General features: G+C 40.0%; 1 protein-coding gene across 11 annotated transcripts in view; it reads right to left on the minus strand.

Moving 5' to 3' along the window:
• The window catches only part of LTBP1 (latent transforming growth factor beta binding protein 1), a 443,088-nt gene that overhangs the window by 258,522 nt on the left and 161,444 nt on the right, over positions 1-23,122 (minus strand). For all 11 annotated transcript variants that reach the window (XM_054475443.2, XM_054475439.2, XM_063648824.1 and 8 more), the window contains exon 4: positions 20,680-20,849. In XM_054475443.2, the coding sequence (XP_054331418.1) occupies positions 20,680-20,849 (170 nt within the window). The remainder of the gene's footprint in view (positions 1-20,679; positions 20,850-23,122) is intronic.

The following is a 23,122-nucleotide window of genomic DNA, read 5'->3' on the forward strand; positions in this document are numbered from 1 at the left end:
GCATCTTCTTTGCTTGTCTTGAATAAGGTAATACTCAAGGACTCCTGATGCCTTGCAGAGAGTAGGCACAAAGTAACCCGAAGCATGGGGCAAGGGTGACTGTTGGATCCCACAGAGATCCAAGACTCACAGGATGCTGGAGGTCATTTTGGTCTAAGGTCCTGCTGCACCAGTGAGAAAACAAGCTTAGGACTAACCAGAGGCAGAAGACCATCCTGAGTGGCACCTACCAGGTGATTAGGAATTATAAGTCTGAGAAGCAAAATTTAGGCCAGTCAGGAGTTAACAGGGAAACCACTGGCACAGCTTCTGTGTTTGGTCCTTTGGAGGAAAAAAAATGCAATTTTTAGATCCCTTTAGGTGAATCAGCCCCCAAAATCTTAAGCAAGCACTTTAAAACTTTGAGTTTTAGAGGCCTTGGCTAGAGGCACAGATTGCCTGGAGCCATGCAGCACCTCCACTGGGCCTCCTAGTCAGTCAAGATACTCAAGAGTCAACATCCTGTCTGCAGCGTCTGCCAGACACTGTGCAAATTTATACCTCCAAGAAGAGGCACTGGCACTCGGTTTAAAAAAAACCACAGATATTCAGAGTGAATGGTGAATGGGATGGAAGTGAAGCCGATACCCCTCCTCCCGTGATAAACAGCTTTCATTTCTTCTTCGGGGTTGTTAACAATAGAGAAAAATATAAAAATGTGAAAATTGTGCTTGACAAACAGACATCAGTCTAGAAAAGGGCACGGTTGCCTTGTTCGGTCATTAGACTAGGATGTGACCAAAAGCAAAGACAGCCAAGGAAATAAATATAACAAGTTCAAGACTCACATCAGATGTCATGAACAAATACAGTCTCCTCAGCATTCGTCCAGAATGCCCCGACAGCACATTAGCATGCATCCAACTTAAACAATGGGGACCAACCAGCACAGGCAATATCCTCTGGGAAGAAGCAACCTCTCTGTGGTTTAAAGCCACCACCCAGTTTAAAGAGACCTACAGGCTGATTCAAAACACAAGTCACGTGTACACTCTTCAGGGTGTGAGACAGACTGAGCTAACAGCTCATTCTCCCACTTGCAGTCCATCGCTTACCCGAAGGCCAAGAATTCTTTGAAGGACAAATCATAAAAATATTAAATAATGCTTAGAATAACAGGACTTTACTGTTCAGCTCTCCAGGCTTGCTTAACTCCTCCTGGACTATTAAAATAATGCCCATAGACTGCTCTGTGTTCCTCAAGAAAGGTGCTATGTAAATAAAAATTAATATCAAATCTATTACTTCACCAGGCAGCCCCAGTCCTGGAAAACCCTCCAAGAAAGAAACTCAGATGAGATCACTAGTACTGATGTGGGCAGTTCCACAGGTAAGAATCCAGAGTAACCTTTCAGCTCCATCTCTTGAGTTACTGAGCAGGAGTAGCTAAAGAAAGAGGCAGAGAGAGAAACAATTGCTACACCAGTGACAGAAATCTAAGTCTCAGATCAAGAAAAAGCATAAGTCATTATGGGTTGGAAACCTTGCCATCTTTACAAAAGACATTTTTCCCCTAAAAATTTACCCGAAAAAATAGCCAATAATATTTTTTAAAAGTAAAACCATTTTAAATTAAATATGTTAAAGAGAATAACTGAATACACAATAGGAAATAGCAATTTCTCAAGTACTTTTGAAAAGAAAAACAGAAAATTATTTGCTACTAAAATTTCACAACATATTATGCAAGAATCATCTTGACACATGATGGAAACTTCTAACTTTATAGATAAAATCTGTGTAAGGTATTCAATTTTTGAAAGAGACACCGTGGGACAGCCTGGTGTGGTTCTGGGTCCACTTGAACTGAGGTGTGTGCCCTGTTGCTGCCTCTGGTTACTGGAATGCCGACAGCAAGTGCTGTCGCCTCTGCCCTGGACTGCAGTCCGGTGCCTGTCCTGAACTTTTCTGGGTGTTCCGCATCCCTAAACTGAAGAAGTATGCCTGGACAGTTGAACCCCTTCAGGATCTATAATGTTGAAGAAAAATATTTTACAAAAAAGGACAGACCATGAACATGTCAAAAAGCAATGGATTTGTTTTGCTCATTCTCCACTTTTATTACCAACTGTATTTTCTTTTCCCAGTCTTTGGCTCCAGAACCATACCAGGCTGTTCCAGGTGTCTCTTTCCAGGTGTCTCTGTTCCAGGCTGTTCCAGGTGTCTCTTTCAAAATGACTTTTAAAACTCACCTGTCTAGAACACATCTGGAAATCCCTCATCTAAAACACATCTGGAAATCCCTTCTCTGCTCCTAATTCTGAATATTAAGAGAACCTACCAGCATTGCCCCATCCAGAAGGGATAGTAGTATTTGAAATGCTGTGACTGAGAGTTGAAGAAACGCATCCTCCAAGAAGAAAGGTCTTGAATCCGTTCATAAAAAGGAGGAAAAAAGAAAGGGGGAGTGAGAGCTCAATGTACCCAACCTCCTAATTCTGAATTAAGAATGTAATCCACAGCCACAATCTAGAATACTGACAATCATGGGAGCCATACTTGGTGAGGGTTCAATGAGTTTGCCCTGGGTTTTTGGGAACTGGAGAGAGTGAAAGGCATCACAGTTCAAGATGTTACTCTAAGAGTCTGTCTCCCAAGGGGGAAAGCCATTTAAGAGATACATTTTTTTCAGAAATGAAAAATAGCTACCTCCCTCAAAGATTCTATGCCAGTCTTCGCAGCAGCACAGCTTTAAATTCCACACCATAGCCATGTGGCTGGATGACCCGGATGTGCAGATGTGCAACTGACAAGAACACTGACTTCACTGCTCTCTGTAAACAGAATAAGGAGCAGAGCAATCAACACATCTACCTGTCTTCCATCTCTACTACGCATGCAATCTGCCTAATTTGCATAGGCTCTTTACAACAACAGTGGGTTACATATCTTTCACATGACTCAAAGTTTCTGTCCCTTAATTTTGGAACACAGTTAGGTTTTATTTATCCCCACATTTGTTGTTTTTCAAAGAGCAAGTAAACGGAGGCATTTGACCATTTCTATAAATAACACCTATCTGTATGTGGAGAAGCAAGTTTGACTAAATGATAGATATCTACTGGGCTATTTGTTTACCAAGGAACATATTTGATGGCTTACTCATAAGCTAAACAGGGGGCCATTCCTCTCAAGCGTCCCAAATTATCTCTACCACACACTTTGAAAATTAGGATCCTATATCATTGTTATGACAAATATTTCCAACAAAATCAAACTCCCTTAAAGGAAAGTAAGACCCTTTCCTACCTAGGTCCAACCTAGCCTCGCCTCCCACCACATCTCCATGTAAAGCCAGGGCCTGAGCCAAGCCACACTGTCCACAGGTCCCCACTCAGACACCTCACTCATGCAGTTTCCTTTCCCTAAAAACCTTTTCCTCTTCTTCCCCACATTCCACCCTTTTGACTCAACTAAAATACTCCTTCCCTCCATGATTTTCACTGACCTAGGCACAACCAAATGTTTCAACCCTCCATTGTCTCTTGACTCTTTGCAGACACTTCTATGGATATTTCTCTACTTTTCCCACCTTCCTTTGGCCTCAGTCAGGCCAAAGAAAATAGTCTATATTCTTATCCTTCTTTTCTGTCTATAACAAATGTCCCACCTGGTGATTCTCTTTTTAGGACTGCAAGAGAGAATGTGGTAAGAGGGGAGTGTCATGGGAATGGAATACAGGGGTTGGAAACGAAGAGGCCTGGTATGAACTGAGGCTGAGAATTCACAGGAAGACGGACAATGGGAAGGGAAAGCAACAGGAAGGGCAGACAACGGGAAAGGCAGAGAAATGACTTTTACTCAAACAAATAATAGCTGGAAGTCACAAAACTTTAAAGGAGTTGAATGCCTCAGGCTTCTACCACCTTCATAAAGAGGGCTTGGGAATTTTATTCCAACACAGAGGCAGACATAGTGAAGGAAATGACTTATTACACTTCAAGAAATTTAAATTTTGCATAGAAGAAAAAAAAAGAGTCAAAAGACAAGGCAGAGAAGAAAACCAAAACCTCCTGGGCTCTGAACACACATTCTGAGTCACTGGAGCTGCCAGGCCAGAAGTAGATGTCTTGATGTGCCTCTAAGGGATTCCAATTCTTTCACATAAGCAATAAAAATCCAGAGCAAACAAAAATAAAATTATAACTTGAATGCATTATATTTTAAGAAGCACCAAGGAAGTCAAAGATATGAACATTTTTGCAATGGCCAAAACATCTCTCAAGTTTGATGGATTCAATGGAGACAAAAATCTGTTGAAGCACTTAGTTGTATAGAAAATTGGCATTTTAAAATCTCTAAATTAATTTAGAATTAGAGTCTCAGGGAATCTAAGCTTGCAGAATACTGATTCTGTCATTTACTTCATTTTTTTTTTTTCCAATACAAACTTCTCTCTGGCTCAGTTTTTAAATGACTGCATCCAATGGCCCCAACTACTCCCCCTACAGTACTACTACAGCCAAACTCAATAGATCTCATCATTAGGAAAGATTTCAGCCTCAATATCCTTTTCTCAAAATCATCATATATAGCTAGCTATACTCCAATATTATGTGATAAATAAAATTGAAAAACAATTAGTTGCCAATAAAAAAATTACTGATGTATAGTTGTACACTGTAAGTTTTCCAGCTGTCAGCTAATTCTTTTTAGGTTGCCCATTTTCAGCTTCCTCATTTCCTTTGACTCTCATCAAAAGAGTGCCCCTTCTGTTGAACACTGTGATGGTTTTAAAATATGTCCACAAATTCCCTGATACTTCTATCTTTAAGAGGTGAAATCTAAAAGTCTAATCTCCCCTTGGACATGGGCTGGTTTTTGTGAATCTTGTCTAAGAACAAACCAGATATGGTGGCTAATGCCTGTAATCCCTGCACTTTGGGAGGCTGAGGGGGAGGATTGCTTGAGTTCAGGAGATCGAGACTAACCCTGGCAACATAGCAAGATCCTGTTTCTAAAAAATAAATAAATAAATAACAGAAAAAAAATGGAATGATGCTTTGCAACTTCAGAGACTACATCATAAAAGACACTGTGGCTTCTGTCGTGGTCTGTCTCTGTTGGATCACTCACTCTTGGGGAAGCCAACTCCCATGCTATGGGAATACTTAAGCAGTCTAAGGAGACACTCACTCATGGGGCAAAGAACTGAAGTCTCCTGCCAACAGTCACATGAGTGAACCACCTTGAAAGTATCTTCTAGGCCCAGTCAAGCCTTCAGATAACTGCAGCTCTTACTGATATCCTGGTTGCAATTTCATGAAAGAAACTGAGCCAGAACCAACCAACTGAGGTCCCTCTAAATTCCTGAACCACAGAAACTCTAAGGTAATGTTTGTGGCTTTAAACCACTACAGTTTGGAGTAATTTTTTTTTTGAGACGGAGTCTTGCTCTGTTGCCCAGGCTGGAGTGCAGTGGCACCATCTTGGCTCACTGCAACCTCCACCTCCCGGGTTCAACTGATTCTCCTGCCTCAGCCTCCCGAGCAGCTGGGACTACAGGCACCTGCCACCACGCCCAGCTAATTTTTGTATTTTTAGTAGAGATGGGGTTTCACTATATTGACCAGGCTGGTCTCGAAGTCCTGACCTCGTGATCCACCCGCCTCAGCCTCCCAAAGTCCTGGGATTACAAGCGTGAGCCACCATGCCCGACCAATTTGGAGTAATTTTTTATGCAGCAACTGATAACTAACATAAACATACACACATATAACACGTTCTTCTTCCCTTCTGCTTTTCTTTTTGCCCAGATTCTGAGAACAACAGAAATTATGGACCTTACTAAATGCACAAAAGCACTGTATACATGAATGGCAGACTTGAGAAACAAGGACTGAGTGCCTACTAGGCTACAGAGAGCAAATACACATGACAATCATGTAAGCTGCAATCATATCCATTTTGCCAGCAAGGAAACCAGAGATGTTCATCAGAAGCTTGACCACGGTCGTTCTGTTAGCTGGGATTTTAATGCAAGCCCTTGTTCTTTCTTTCCTCAATATGCCCCAATGCCTCTCCTACACTTGTAATGAGCATTACTATGAAAAATATATGACACTTAGGAATGTGAATGCTATACACTTGGGAAATTAGGATGAGGGAGAGAGAAACAAGCATAGATTGAGCACCTGTGTTATGTGTTCTGCACTATGCGAGATATCTTATATAGACTTCATCTCACTTCATTCTCACAACAGACCTACAGAACAAGTCTTAAGATCTTTATCTGGAAGATAAACTGATAATAAGAAGTTCAAAGGGAAAGAATACAATAAAACCACCCACAAGTTCTACCCTTTAGGATGTTGAAATCCAGAGCACCTAAAAACACACTCAGAATAACGCCATCCAACCTATCTAACTCACAAGACTGTGGCAGGGGCCATGTGAAATAATTTGTATGGATATAATTTATAGGCTGTAAAACTCTATGCAAATCAAAGAAAAAATACTTACACATGGTCAGTTTTAACTGGAGCAACTGTTAGAAAAGCTCAAACCAGTAGTGACATTTAAACCATGATATACTACAGAGCAACATCTATAACCACTTCTAAATCTAGGAAAATTTTCATCTTAGGATGTTTGCTTTCAGAACATAACTATTATGAAAGACTCTAGAATAAAGCAAGATTCTACTGTGGACTTTGGTTCCACCATAATTTCCAGATACAACCTGATTGTTTGACTTTGTTTGACAAGCGTCATAATGAACATCAACCAGCTGTAGGAACGCACTGATTAGAAAGGTTTATTCTGCATTTGAATATTTTTTTTTTTTTTTTTTTGAGACGGAGTCTTGCTCTGTCACCCAGGCTGGAGTGCAGTGGCACAATCTTGGCTCACTGCAACCTCCGCCTTCTGGGTTCAAGTGATTCTCCTGCCTCAGCCTCCCAAGTAGCTAGGATTACAGACATGCACCACCATGCCCGGCTAATTTTTGTATTTTTAGTAGAGATGGGGGTTTCACCATGTTGGTCAGGCTGGTCTCGAACTCCTGACCTGAAGTGATCTGCCCGCCTTGGCCTCCTAAAGTGCTGGGATTACAGGCGTGAGCCACCGTACCTGGCCGCATTTTTGTTAAGCCGTAATTTTTGTTAAGCTAAACAACTCTTGTTAGCAGCTCTATAGTCACATAACAAATTTTTAAAACATGTTATTGTGTTAAAAGTCTTAAATATAATACAATTTTAAAATATCTACAAAAGTCAAATCTTGACTTTGCACTTGCCTAAAGATAACTTACACAAAGAGCTAAAGTGGCACTTTTTTTCAATGAATAAGATTGATTTCTGTAATTTTAAATTCAATTTTTGGTTCCTAATTTAAGGAATACATTTTAAGTAGTAGCCAAGTAATATACAAGTATTATAATGTAACATATTTAATTAATGCATGTAAAGTGCTTAGTACCATGGTTGGCATGCAGAAAGTGCTAAATAGATGAGAAGGAGGAGGGTGGAACTTACCTCATGTCTTTGCTGGGACAAAGGAGCCTATGTCCAAATTTCCTAACTACCTGATCTTTGATAACAAGAATACAATTTACAATACCTTCAGCACATTTGTTTGTATTGTCTTGCTCAGAGTATATGTTCTTTTTTTTTTTTTTTTTTTTATTTTTATTTATTTTTTTCTTTTATTATTATTATTATTATCATCATCATTATTATACTTTAGGTTTTATGGTACATGTGCGCAATGTGCAGGTAAGTTACATATGTATACATGTGCCATGCTGGTGCGCTGCACCCACCAACTTGTCATCTAGCATTAGGTATATATGTTCTAAAGGTATATTAAGGTGTGGTTTGGAAACTGGGATCTCTGACAAGAAACACCATGAATCACTTTCTCCATTAATAGTCTTTGAAAAACCCCTTCAAAGAGAGGCATCTAATTTTGCCAGATTTCCATGTTCAAGACATGGCAGAGCATGCCTGCTATGTACTTACACACATACTGCATTGCGGTTGCCAGAAAACCCATACCAAAAAAAAAAAGATGAATGAACAGGAGGTATGATGGGATTTCAGGAATCTTACTGAAAAGGTTTCCCAATCTACACTCACTGACTGAAGGTGGACATTCTCCATTCCATGTGGGCAAGAATCCCCCAGACCTGAGAATGTTTCTGTTAAAAATTCCAATGGAAGCTTAGACATGAATACAGCAATACCATCAGGTCCTAGTAACCCACAGGCCAGGGAGAACAATTCTCCAAGTGTTGCAGGGATCTCGGGGAACTGATGGAACTGACCCACCCACTCCTCTTTCCATATGCCAAGCTTGCTTAGAAGTAAAGGAATGTGGACAGGACTAAGAGCTATAAAGGGAGTGAGGAAAAGTTGAGCAGCTGGGTTTTCCCTCTCTAGAAGACAAGCTTTGGTGCTTTGCGTAATAATCAGGACATGCAGCTGTTAGAGAGCAGAGTAGAAATAGAACTTGTATTAGCTGAGGTCTCTTGCCTACAAAACAACAAGGGGGTGCACGTTATCTCAAGCAACAGGATGTTCAAGTGTGGTTGGGTACAGCAAGAAGGAGACAGACGTCTCAAGAGAACCCAGAACGCAAGAACCAGCTGGCCATATAAGCCAAACCTCATGGAGGCTAAGACACAGTTTTCAGAGAAAACTGTAGCACTTGTAGCAACCCCGTTATATGCTGCCCCATTCCCACCCCACTTCAGAAATGCTGTTGAACTTCATTCTTGTACCCAACATTAACGTGGTAGGATTGGCTACTTCTCTGGCTACTTCTGTTTCTTTCTGGTATTATACTTCTGTTCTAGATACTTACTGTTCAATTCTAACTTAGGAATTCCTTAAGAGAGATTCTGATTAATCTAATTTCATCAACATCATTCCTGTTTGGGAAAGTGCCTCTGCCAGGCCACCTTACAGGCAGCTGGCCAGCCTCAGATTGGTTTTACTTGAGTCAAGTGCCTACCTGTTTTCCAGTCCACTGTGGCCAGAAGGTGAGGTCACCCATAATATCACTTTTACCAAAAGGTAACCTGTCTGATTACAATAGTTATCATCTGTTCTAAGACTAATGATTGATTTGTCCAGATTGTTTTAAAAAGTAAATCTGCCCTGCTGAAATGGTAATCTACAAAAAACAACAGATTTCAAGGGAGTCGGCATGTCAGCAGACCAGATGCATTGCCTTTTTCATGGTAGAAGAAGGAAGAGAGGAAACACGCAATTCCTATTGAAGCTCCCACTCAGAACCCATAGACTAGTTCTACCCACACTCGATTGGTCAAAGCAAGTCACATGGCCAAGCCCAGAGTCAAGGGGACGTGCAAAATCCACTATACCCACAGGAAGCCATGACAAGATGTGTGTGTGGAGGGGGGCGGGGTGGGGGGAAGAACTAGAAAGAACTATGCATATATTATACAATCTACCATGTCTATTATTTATTCTCGGATGAATAAAATGTTAGGGGAGAAAGTCAAATCGGTCAGAGAATCATTCTTAACAAAACTATATCCACCACCTTCTCTCTCCTATAAAGACTAACTAAAGTGCTTTTCATTAAATTTCTACAGTTACCAAAACCAAAACAACAACAAAAAAACTCTTTGGACCAGAAAGCATGTACCTAACTGAATCACAAAAGGTCAGTACAGTATTTTTGACTGCTGAATAAAGGAAAAAATATAAATCAAAAGAATTTGTTTGGGGGAGGATTACGCTGTAACCTTCTAAAGTAAAGCAGATGCGTGCTCCAGCCAGCTCCTCCATGGAATGTAAGCTGAAAGCGTGGGAGGAAGAGCTCTTGGTTTCTGCTGGATCTGAGTCAAGCAGTTGCACTCATGAGATGCACCTGCAGCCATTACGGGGTGTTGGTTAAACAAGGAGCCCAGCTGCCGGGTGCCTGTGCTTCCAGGCCTCGTTAGGGAAGAGCACTCAATCCCACACAAGAAGCCCAGACGCCATCAACACAGGCACAACCACGGCCCTGTCACCTGCTCTCCGGATGCTTTTCTTTCTCTTGCCAAAGCTTTCTAAATCTGTTTATAGGATACAAGGACTTTCAAATAATTATGATGTTTTTCACAAAACACTGCGTATTTAAAATATTTTCATTCAGTAAGAAAAAAAGCTAGAACCTTGGAAAAGCAAACTTGTGAAGTGCAGTTTGGGCTGCAAGATTTTTTCTTAATGGATCTTCCTGTATGGATAATATAAGAAACTAAAAAAAAAAAAAAAAAAAAAAAGACTTTATAAAATTTATTTCCACTGAAGAAAATCAGACTAATTAGAAAGTTTTCCAACAGAACTAAAAGGAAATGTATTTAAAAGTGGTCAGAAAGTGGATCTAATGAGAAATAACGATGATAATCACCAAAGTTAGCTCCATGCAATTATATTTACTCAGGGAGAGATTTGGGAATTATTTTTCCTGACTTTCATACCATGCTAAATATTAAGAAATTGCATGTAAGTCTGAGTAGTCAACCACGTACTAATGAAGTTTTGTAGTCTCTTAATAGCATAGTACTTTGCTTAATAAAGATGATGTTTAATTGCAAAAAAAATTACTTTAAAAAATACACATACAACACTGCTGATGGGAGTATAAATTAGTTCAATCACTGTGGAAAGCAGTTTGGCAATTCCTCAAAGAGCTAAAAGCAGAACTACCATTCAACCCAGCAATCCCATTACTGGATATATACCCAGAGGAATATAAATCGTTCTACCTTAAAGACACATGCATGTGAATGAATGTTCATTGCAGCACTATTCACAATAGCAAAGACATGGAATCATCCTAAATGCTCACCAATAACAGAGTGGATAAAGAAAATATGGTACATATATGCCATGAAATACTATGCAGCCATAAAAAAGAATGAGATCATGTCTTCTGCAGAAACACAGATGGAGCTGGAGGCTATTATCCTTAGCAAATTATGCAGGACCAGAAAACCGAATACCACATGTTCTGACTTGTAAGTGGGAGCTAAATTATAAGAACTTATGAGCACAAAAAAGGGAACAACAGACCCTGGGGTCTGCTTGAAGAGGGAGGGTAAAAGGAGGGAGAAGGGCAGAAAAGGTAACTATTGTACTGGGCTTAATACCTGGGTGATGAAATAATCTGTAAACAAAACCCCATGACGCATGTTTACCTATGTAACAAACTTTCACATGTATCCCTAAACCTAAAAGTTAAAAAAATACACACATATATACTTGATTGAATATATGTGTGTATATATACACACAGCCATCATACATATATACACGTACGTATTTCTTGATTTAAAGTTTGCTTGTCAGAAGAATTAATATAACCATACTGCAATTACCTCTTAGGAAAGAAAGTTGTTCTCCAGTCATGTATTAACTTCTACCTCCTTTGTATGGGAACGAAAAGAAATTAGGGTAGCCAGAGTAGGGTTAATATTCAGGAGATATTAAAAAACAAACAATGCAGAACTAAAATCACAGAAAATAACACAAAGCCCTTTTTAAGAAATGTCACATATAAAATATAAGAAAGGTATTTACGGGCCAGGCGCAGTGCTATCGCCTATAATCCCAGCACTTTGGGAGGCCAAGGCGGGTGGATCACGAGGTCAGGAGATCAAGACCATCCTGGCTAATACGGTGAAACCCCGCCTCTACTAAAAATACAAAAAAATTAGCCAGGCATGGTGGCAGGCGCCTGTAGTCCCAGCTACTCGGGAAACTGAGGCAGGAGAATGGCGTGAACCTGGAAGGCAGAGTTTGCAGTAAGCCAAGATCGCACCACTGCACTCCAGCCTGGGCGACAGTGCGAGAAACTCCGTCTCAAAAAAAAAAAAAAAAAGAAAGAAAAGAAAGGTATTTATGGATCCTTAAGTCAAAGTGGGGACGGACTTACTCCAGTGCAGTCATTTTCAACATTAAGGGGACTCTTCTATACGGAATCTAATTCATGAGAAGACAAAGTATTCTACTTTAAGTCCCTGGGAAACATCTCATGAGCAGTATTTTGCGTGGGCCTATTTTATTTTGAATCAAAACTACCATTTCTGTTCTAATAATGATTAATTTCCTCAAAATTTCTTCCCAATCCAGAAGTAAAATCAACTAAAACCCTCAATTTCTGGCAAAGATATCCTAAGGCTGAGGAGGCACCATCTCTTTTCTTTTTCTTTGCTTTACAGTTTCCCCACATGCAAACAATAAATTCATTTGTATTACCTTTCCCTAGGGGGAAAAAAAAAATCAGTCTGATTCCAGAATATTCTGCAGCCATACAGTATTGATTTCTTAAAATCAGTCTCAACACCCAGAAATGTCCTTGAATTTGCTTGTTTCTTATAAACTCTTGGGCCCTTGGAATTAAAACCTTTCTCTGGCAGTGAAGGCGGCTCATCGAGGAATTTAAACTACATGATCCTTCACCCTAGAAGGTTTTTCTTCTTTGCTGTTTTCATATTGCTGGATAAGCTTCTTGGAAATATTTATAACCAATCCATATCTACTGTTTCACAGCTATCTTAAACTTCGTGTGGCCTATCAGGGGGCAAAGAGAATAATCATGTTCGTACGGCTTCCCTGAACTGGGATGTTATCAAATAGCTCCCAGATATACCATCCTCCCCTCCACGCCCTAACCCAGGATAACATGCATGGCAAGACCGCTCATGAACTTTTCTTTGCAATAGATCATATCCTGTCCTTGAATGAAATCTGGATTCCCAAGGATACCAGCTCAGCAGAACCCCGTTCATCCACATTCACCAGAATGCCTTCTCAGGTGTCAGTCTGTACACGGTTATAATGTAGTTTTACTGTCTAGGCTTTCAAACCAAAAAGTTTGCCAGAAATCATTGAAAAGTAGATGCCTTTGTTTCAGGAATCTTTAGTACTAACATCCACATGATCATACAGCTGGGAAACTGGCTCAAGGTTCCCGATTCCCATACAGAATTGTGCATGGGACAAGTAGCTTAAGGAACTCGCTAATTTTGCAAGGAAAAAAAGCACAAAGCTTTATCATTATTCCTTCTTTAAAACAGTTTGTTTTCATACCTCATATTCCTCTTAAATGCTTAAGCAGTTTTTGCTGGTTTTCATCAGCTCTTGTAAGGTCATTTATGGCTGGTCCAACTTCCACTGCCTTTTAGTACCCACTGGGTTGGTGTAAGCCAATCCCAAAGACACTTTTTTTTTTTTTGCACACAAGTTAAAGGTAGTCTCCATGCAGGGAGGGCTTTCAATGCTGCAGAATGTGTTCTCTGGAAGTCTTCTCTCCCAAGGACCCACTTGGTCCATCTGCAAAGCTCTGCCCTGTAAGGTTCCCAATCAATCTGTCAGGACCTATCAGCGAGGATGTCTCAGAGGAGCAGAGCTGCCCAAACCCTGGATTTCTCCTGCTGCTACTTCTGTTCTCTCTTCACATGAGTGTGATACCATCCACATCCTAAACTTCAACATCCACATTAAGGCCACAACAGTTCTCAGGACCAGACTCTTCCTCAACAGCATTTTTAAATGGCTCCTCCTCTGAAGATCTCCAGATTGCAATTCATCCCATGCATAAGAATGTTGCTCCAATTCCCTTCATCTATACTTACTATATCTGCCTTTATCCAGTTGCCACCCCAAGGATTTTCCCGTCTTCTGCAGCATCCATCCCATAATGGGTGCTCTCAACTACGCCAGGGACACCTCCCATGAGTATTCTGTAACTGGCACTAGGCATCCAGAGCCTTTAAGCAATGTTCTTGCCCACCTCCCTGAAGTGGCTGGCATAAGCAGACCTGTCCATGTTAAATATTGCCTATCTCCTAACATTCAGCTTTGTTTCGCCAAAGCAAAAATCTTGAATGTCTCCTCTAAGTCTCTGCCAAACCACTCTGCTCTCTCACTCAGGGCAACCAGGAAGACCTAGACAACCTTACTGGTAACCTCTTTGTGGTATCAGACTGCAACCATAAAGAATCTTCGCCCCAGACACATGAACTTCCTTTTTCAAGGGGAGACATAACCATTTATCATCAAACCCTGAGATGTTTTCGTAACTTGCCATGCTTCTTGATGTCAGTCTGAACTGAAGCCTGAAGGCTAATGCTACAAGCAAGACATTCAACCATAGTATTAATAAAAGTTAAAAAGAAGAGGCCTCGTGTGTCCAAAGCATCCATACTTTTCTTAGTGTGGAACTATGGACTGTGTTCAGGCCAGAACTGGGATTCAGGAGTTCAGGCCACAAAGCTGCTACTATGAGAACAACAGACTCTACATCTGTCACAGACCAGAGCTCAGGAGACCCGGGAGCTGTTCTATCTTCAAATGGAGGTGCCAGATTTCAGTCAGCCCGTGATTGATGGCTGGGAGTCAAGCTGCCCCAGCCTGTGCAAAGACTGAGAGAGGGCAGCACAGACCAGAACTCAGGGCTAAGATGTCTCCTGTGACAGGTGCCAGTGCAGGTGGGAATTACATTTTCTTCTGTCAGAAGTCACTTAATAGGGACCCTGTGCGTGCTTCTTCACTTCTACGGTTGCTTATTTAAACAAAAAAGGTTAGGTTTAACACTTTAAGTAAAAAGTGGGCTTGACCTCACTTTTCCTTACCTTTTTTTTTTTTTTTTTTTTTGCAATTTAATGGTACTATGTGTTTAGAAATGCCAGTCATTTCTCTCTCTCTCTCCCCCACGTTAGCACATCGGATGACAACTAGGCAATTTTTTTAAGAGCCTGAGTTATATCTGTTTAAAGATTTTTAAGAAGTTACTGTATAAAACATGACATCTGCCTTTCCTGAAATTGTTTAACACTTTAGGTAAACAGTGGGCTTGTCCTTACTTTTCTTTTTTTGCAATTTAACAGTACTATGTGTTTGCAAATGCCAGTCATTTCTCTCTCTCTTTCTCCCCCACGTTAGCACATCAGGAGATAAATTGGTACATTTTTTTAAGAGCCTGAGCTATATCTGTTTAAAGACCTTTAAGAAGTTACTGTATAAAACATGACATCTGCCATTCCTAAAATGTAAAATTTCTGCTTTGTTGAATTTAAAGAACTAAAACTTTAGATGACTTTGAAATATAAGTAACCTATTTAAAACCTAAGCCCATCTTGAGAGAATGATAACCGGAATTAGCAATGAGAAATCCAATTTAGAGAAGTTCAAATTTCTAAATCATTCCAAATATTAAAGTTATGTAGTAGAAAAAGGGACTAAGGAGGCAAATGCTTAAATTGGAGCTTCCCTAATCTTTTAGATCTTCTTTGCACAGTCTGGAAACCGGTTGTCTAGGGAACCATGTCAGTTACATGGCCATTGCTGCTCATCCTAAAGATCTCCTTTATAAGTAGCTCTACAATCTATCTTAGTAAGTCCTTTGGTGTCTTATAACCCTGATGATAAATACATCTCTTTCCACCATAGACTGTACTTAAAATATTATTTTCTGACTTTAATATTATAAAGTATTCCATATCATTTTTACTACGACAGCACATAGTATGATGTAGACTCTTATTATACCCTGAAGGACTTTTTCTAGCAGGTTGTGTCAAACTAATCTCTTTTTGTGTGAGTTACTTGGGTTTGCTCCTGAACATGTACTATTCTAATCTTGACTGACCATTTTTATAAGATGGTCTTCCAAATGTCATGTCATTTCCATTTTCTTCCTCTGCGTTAAAAAAAAAATACTAAACTAAACACAATAGAATTTGGTTTACATACTGAATTCTTTCCTACAAGTCACCAATGAAAACACTGTATAAAGCAGACCCCCACCCCTACCCTACACCATCCTTAGACTTCTGAGAGCTTATGGGCTCAATTCCTTGGAGCTGAAACTGAGTCTCATAACTAGCTACTTGGCAATAATTTTTCATAAATATTTGTTATTTTAAATTGAGATATGATTCACATGCCACAAAATTCACCCTTAAGTGTATAATTCAGGTTTTTTTTATTTTTAGTGTTTTCAGGTTGTGCAACCAGCATGACCACCTAATTCCAGAACATTTTCATCACCCCAAAAGAAACCTCTTACCTATAAATAACTATTCCCTATTCCTACTCTCCCCTGTCCCTGGCGACCGCTAATCTTCTTTACATGTCTGTGGATTTGCCTACTCTGGACATCTTATAGAAATGGACTCATATAGCATGTAGTCTGGATTCTTTTGTGTCTGGATTCTTTCACTCGGCTTGTTTTCAAAGTTCATCCATGTTGTAGCATGTATCAATCTTATTCCCTTTTTATGGCTGAGTAATACTCCTACATTGTGTGTGTGTGTATATATATGTGTGTGTGTGTATATATATTTGTGTATACATATGTGTGTGTGTATATATATGTATGTATGTATGTATATATATATATCTCTCAGTTTGTTTATCCCTTCATCAGTTGATGGACATTTGAGGTTGTTTCCACTCTCTTGGCTATTACAAATAATGTTGCTATGAACATTCATGTACAAGTTTTTGTGCGAACATATGTTTTCAATTCCTTTGGATATATAGCTAGGTGTGGAATTGCTGGGTTACATGATAACTCTATATTTAACTTTTTTGAGAAATTCATGCAGTATCTTAATGTGATACTGTGTTGTGATATGGTTGGGACTGGTTCATCCCATAAAAATATTTCCACCAATATCAAAAGGTTTTCTATAAGCAACCAGGAGTAACATCCCATTCCTTTCCCAATTGCTGTGTGGCCCATTATTCTAAAATTAAAAGAAACTAGACTTATCTAACACAAGCAGTTTCCCGGTAGTTCATGCTTTTCTGGGTGCCTTCAAACTAAGTGGAAATGTATCTGAGAATTGTCATGCTCTGGAGGGTGGGTTGATGGGGACACTGAGAATGAAGGACAGCTGCTAGAGGCAGGGTCTCTTGGGCTGCTTTTGTCATGTTCCAGGCACCAAACAATCAGGTCCAATATCTAGATGTTTTCAGTGGATTGAGAGACTGTGAGTCTCTAGATCAAGAATTGGCAAACTATAGCCCATGAGCCAAATCCAGCCACCTGATCTACAACCTGAGAGGTAAGAATGATATTTACATGTTTAATAGATACATTTTAAATAGCTATATAAATATCTACCTAAGATCCTCGATTTGCCTATTGGTTCACAAAGTCTAAGGTACTCCCTAAAAGTTTGCCAATCCCTGCTCTAGATGATACTGATGCAAATTAAATTCTTTTAAGGCCAACAAATAAAGCAGAACACCACAAGTTATTAATTTATCACCAGAGATATCCTTTACCGGCCGGGCACAGTGGCTCACACCTGTAATCCCAGCACTTGGCGAGGCCGAAGTGGGCGGATCACTTGAGGTCAGGAGTTTGAGACTAGCCTGGCCAACATGGTGAAACCCCGTCTCTACTAAAAATACAAAAACTAGCTGGGCAGTAGTGGCGCGCACCTGTAATGCCAGCTACCCGGGAGGCTGAGGCAGGAGAATCGCTTGAGCCTGGGAGGCAGAGGTTGTGGTGAGCTGAGATCACGCCACTGCACTCCATTATTCATAATAGCCAAGAGAGTGGGAACAACCCCAAATGTCCATCAACTGATGAATGGATAAACAAATTGAGAGATATATCTCTATACAATGTGGGAGTATTACTCAGCCATAAAAAGGAATAAGATACTGATACATGCTACAACATGGATGAACTTTGAAAAGAAGCTGGAAAAAAAAGAGATATCCTTTACCAATGACCAGAGAACACTCAACATAGGATGTCAAGTTACCTAGAAAGTGACTAAGAAGACTGGTAAATATACAGAATCAAATTAGGAAAAGTAGTGTGTACACATTGGACAGGGATGGTGAATCGTATTATCAAAACTCTGGGAAAACCCCATAAAATAGTCATCCCTCCCAAAAGAAAGCACCTCACTAGCAACTTGGTTAGTTTCTCTCTATCTATAATGTTTTATCTGGAGAGTGCTGCATTTGACCCATTAATGTATTTTACTCTACTAAATCCATCACCTCCATCCTCATCTCTTTCCTGCTTATTCAAAACAATTGTTATTTTTCTTTTACCAAGTGTCGAGAGCAAATCCTTATTCCCTTGGGCTTGTAGACTACTGTCTCCTATTATGAGCTAAAAGTTGCACAGTGCTTAGAGCTCAAGGTATGCATTATTATTATTGCTCTTGTAATATATCAATATTAAACATACCAACTGGTCATTACTGTAGACCCCCTTTTTAATCACTTTTAAAGGGAGAAGATAACACTCGTTATTGCCAACCTCTAGTTCTCAACCTCTTCTCTAGTTCTCGTAGCTTCTCAAAAGTAATGGCAGTGGACTACAATGACATACCTCACTTCTTCAGTTTCACTCCAAGATACATCATGCTCAAATGATCTTAGTATCTTCTATTTTTCTAAAGAATCAGAACTATCAGCTTCTGTTTGACCTTCAAATCTTTCAGCACAATAAAAAATTAATGTTTGCATTTGATCTCTTCTGTAAATATGAAAATGAAGATGCTAAAAGCTTCTGCTTTTCCTCAGACTTCTCTGACTAACTTTTCCTTCCTTTCTGTTCCATGTAAGGCTTCCTTGGAGCCTCCTCTTTTACCTACCACAGAACGGGAGTATGCAGAGACAATATGCTTAGGTCCTTCCTACTACTTGTACCTCCTTTCCAGTTGTAATGATCTCTTGTGGTTCTTACTCCATTTTCCCATTTCAGTATCCTTCATGGTCCTGCCAAATTACCTCTTTTAAAAACTTTCCAACTAGCCCTCCAGCTCTCGGTAGAGCTCTGGCCTCAGCAAAAATAGCCACATCTCCCTTCTTGTCTTTCCTACATGCTTAACTCTTTCAGTTAATTCCTGAGCTTCTTTCTGAACAACAGCCATCTTTTAGGGGGTTTGAGCAGAGAACACCATCACTGTGATAATGTATATTGGTCTACATTCTTTTACTAGCTCCTTACTATGTAGAAAATATATTTAAACAGGATGAGTGGGAAAGATATGGACAGAACAGATAAGAAACTTATCTTCACATTCTTCTAAAATATAATTTCATCTTTCAGAACACAGTTCAACCAAGATTTGAGAGTTTAAAATACATATATACACACGAGGGTGGAAATACACACACAGTGGGAATTTTCATTCCAATAACAAATCACAGAAAACAAATCAAAACCACAGTCTAGTCTCTAGTCTTAATACCAGTGTTCTCTAACCATCTTTTCCTGATACCTCCAGATAATTCAGAATTCTCTTCTCTTATCAGTATAATCGTAAACTTTAAAAACTCTCTTCCCATCACACTCTGATTTGGGAGATCTTTTTAAAAAAATTGTCACCTATATAAAACCCCAAGGAAATAAGAAGTACATCTTTTACTTAATTTTTAAAATTAGTATTAGAAAAATATTATACATATACTCAAGAAATATTCACCTAAGAGAAACGGCTCTTTAAGTACTAATATCAAAGGATTTTTAAGAATCAAATAGATGCATCTATTCTTTTGCAAATGACTTGGAAGTGATTTTTTCCTAACAATCTAAATGGTTTCTGTATTCTTCCCTAAGATCCCCAGGGCTCACTTCCCTCAACATCCCAATAAACCATACCAAACCATTGTTCTGGGGTCTAGCCACCGGTCACTGAGCAGGACTTTCCAAAAGATGAAAAGTGGATGGACAAACCTGCTGTTAGATACTCTTTTTGTTAAATGACCAATTCTGAGGGACGAGTCAATCACTTTAGATTCAGTACAGAAACGGGGAGGTGGAGTGGGTGTAGGGAACCAAAGCCACAACAAATACGGACTTCACTAGTGCCAAATGGTAGTAAAAACTGTATCTCAACTCTTCATACTATTCCCAGTGGTGAAAGATGGTCCTTTTCCCACCTCACAACTGGCATTCTCTTTCATTACCTATGGTGCAGGCAATCAGTCAACATGTGACAGGGCAGGAAGCTGCTGGAACGAGAGCGTGTGTCTAGCTCTCGCCTTTGGATGGGCTGCGCCTTACTCCAGAACGTTTTCTCCAGATGCTGCCAGCAGACACTCTGTAATACCTAAACCACAAATCATCACATTCCCCACCCTTTGAGCCAGGCCTTGTCCTTGAGCTTCCCACATAGCGAGATATTAACCAAGCTGGCCACTGATACAATAGCACTTTACAAATTCAGAGAAATCTGCCACGCCAGCTGCTTGATACACTAAAAACTAGGTGGGTCTTATAACGTAAAAATATCCACTGTAGGAGAACCTCAGAGAGCTATGCAGGACATTTCAGACGTTTCACAAGGCATGAGTCCTGGCTAGCTTACTAAAGAAAATATTTCATCAATGTAAACATGTCAGACATATGACTGGACCCAAAATTAGAGCAAATATGTCTTAGACATGAAGCCATCTTGCAGAAACAGAATGACAGGCAGGTCACTTCAGATTCATTTCCAAAACCCAGGAAAAACTGCTTTTCCTCAGAAGAAGGAAACCATGCTAAATTTCTGCTGTCTGGTTGCTTTAGGAACCAATGTGGATTTTTTAATGACTCTTGAATTTTATTTACTGTGACACATTAAAGCCGTCTACACTGAACAAAGTGTTTCCAATCTCTGATACCATAACTTAGGAAAATGGTTGATAAGACTATACTCACGCTGAAAAGGTGCCGCAACTTGATCCTGCACATATCTTAAAGGGAAAGAACCTTCAGTGGACTGCTCTCCCGAAATCCCCTTCTGGGCTGGAAAGTACTTGGGCTTGAGCACGTATTCCTGGGTCTGGCCACGGTGAATCATCACACTCTGGGAAGAAAGAGGAGTCACTCTGGGAAGAAACAAAATAAAGAGAAGGAATTAAATAATGGGCTTTTAAAAGTCAGCTAATAGGGAAAGGATAAGAAACGAGTTAAATGTAGAAAGGAGCATCAATTCCAAGCAAGTCTCATTTTTTTCCTTCAAAGACTGTCGCTGACCACTCATGACATACAAGGAGGTAAATGATGGCTTACCCTCAGAAGCGTCCTTCACGAAAAAGATCCTGCCTGTCTAGTTAAGAAGCGTAATGATAAATAGGTCATCACAGGTAACTTTTATCAGAGGATTCAGAGCACAACTGCCATAAGCCTTCACACAAAAACATGGCATTTATATTTAAGAAAATGATGGTGCATGACTGTAGTCCTAGCTACTCAGGAGGCTGAGATGGGAGGATCGCTTGAGCCCAGGAGTTTGAGGCTGCAGTGAACTATGACTGCACCACTGCACTCCGGCCTGTATGACAAGAGTGAGACCCCATCTCTAAAAAGGGAAAAGAGACAAAGATGTTTACACAGACAGGTATATATTTAGTAAGAGTGCAGCACTGGAAATGGGAAAGGGGGAAATAGGGAAGAAAGTACAGGAAGGGAATTATGCAAGAAATCCCCACGTTGTATTAGTTAAGCAAAATCAATCATAAACAATTAAAGCCTGTATGATACAGTGGGACCTTCTAACTCTGCCTAATGCTAAAGGTTAGCTGGTTAATCTCTTTAAGCCTCAGTTACCTAATCTGTACTGCAGAATCTCTGCGACACTGAGCTGAGAAAAAAGTGGTTGTAAAAATCTGAACAAATGCAAACTAAAAACATAATAATGTTAATTTCCTTTTGAAATATAAATTACGATGCCACTTTAGGGAAACAATTTTTTATGCTGTGTCTCATAATAATATAAATTGTACTATTTGAGTTAAATGTTTTATAATTATACTCTCATTATCTTTTTAATAGCACGAGTCAAGACTTCTGGGAACTTCTGAACATGATTACTATGTGCTCACCCTCCTGGCCCAACCCTTGTTTCCTGTGACAGTTCTCTTCCACTGCATCTAATTCATATTTTAAAATAAGCCTCTGCCCAGATTCAGCTATTCCCTGAGGAAGAGGAATGAAAAATATAAAGAAGATATACCAACTAATTCCAGAATATGCAAAATTGCTACTGAAATTGTTAGGACAGTGCAGTTTTGCAGAAAGCTGAGCTTTTAGAAGGGAACATGCTCTCTAATGTAATCTGACCCAAAATACCGGCCCTAAGGAGGGAATGACTATCTGAACAAGGGGAAGAAATGACGCCATGGCCGTCAGTGCAAAAGGCAAATTGTCAAGCCACCTAAAACACCACCATACAATGTCTCATATCAAAAGCAGTAAAAGAAACTTGAATAGTCTCACTCTATCAGATTCATTCTCATTGGAGCTGGTGAATGAGCTATTCTGTGGGAAAAGGCATTCATGAGAGATAAAGGAATAGAAGAGGCTAGAGTTAGGCTGCTTCCCTCTTAGTCAGTAATCTGGATCTACCCCTTTAAAACCTGTGGTCTCAGGAAAGCCTGGAAAATCTATTTTGGGCCTGGATTTTCCCAGATGCAGTACCACACAAGGGCACTCCCTTTGTCACCAGACTAATGACTAAATTACTAAAGCCTGAGGCTTAACATTGTGAACACTTTTGTTTTGATGATGTAAGTGTTGTTTTGACATTAAGTGTGTTTGGTTGGGATAGAGCAGCAAGTGAAACAGCTGGACACATCTGGTTGTGACTGATAAGAACCACAAGTCTCTTCTATCAACCTCTTGGAAAGAGGAATCCTCTGCATCTCGGAAGCAATTTGCCCTCTGGTCATGCTACCCTGTCACCATGCTACTCTGACCCGCTGAGAGATGTACAGGCTAGCTCCTATTCAAGAAAGGAAAACCCAGTTTTCCAGGAGACCTTGGGCTACTGCACCTAATTCGTGCCCCAACCACAGCCAGAAAAGTAAGAGTATGGGATAATGCCTTCTACTTGAGGTTGTCTCTTGTCCCCCCTCTGAATTGAGGAAGCAGAGGACAAGAAATGAGCTGAAAGCATACATGTGGATGGGCCCTTTTTCCCTGAATGTAACAGAAATGTAATAAACAAACAAGGTAAAACCAAGCTGTACTAGGTCTAGAACTTAAGTTAACAGCCCTCAGCCATCACTAACTTAAGGAAATCAGCAGTTAAGTGCCACCACTGTCTACATATTCCTCAAATGACAAACACACTGCAAATATGGAGCTACACACAGCTGCC

This window comes from Pongo pygmaeus, chromosome 12, assembly GCF_028885625.2.
Source record: "Pongo pygmaeus isolate AG05252 chromosome 12, NHGRI_mPonPyg2-v2.0_pri, whole genome shotgun sequence".
Taxonomy (NCBI): Eukaryota; Metazoa; Chordata; class Mammalia; order Primates; family Hominidae; genus Pongo; species Pongo pygmaeus.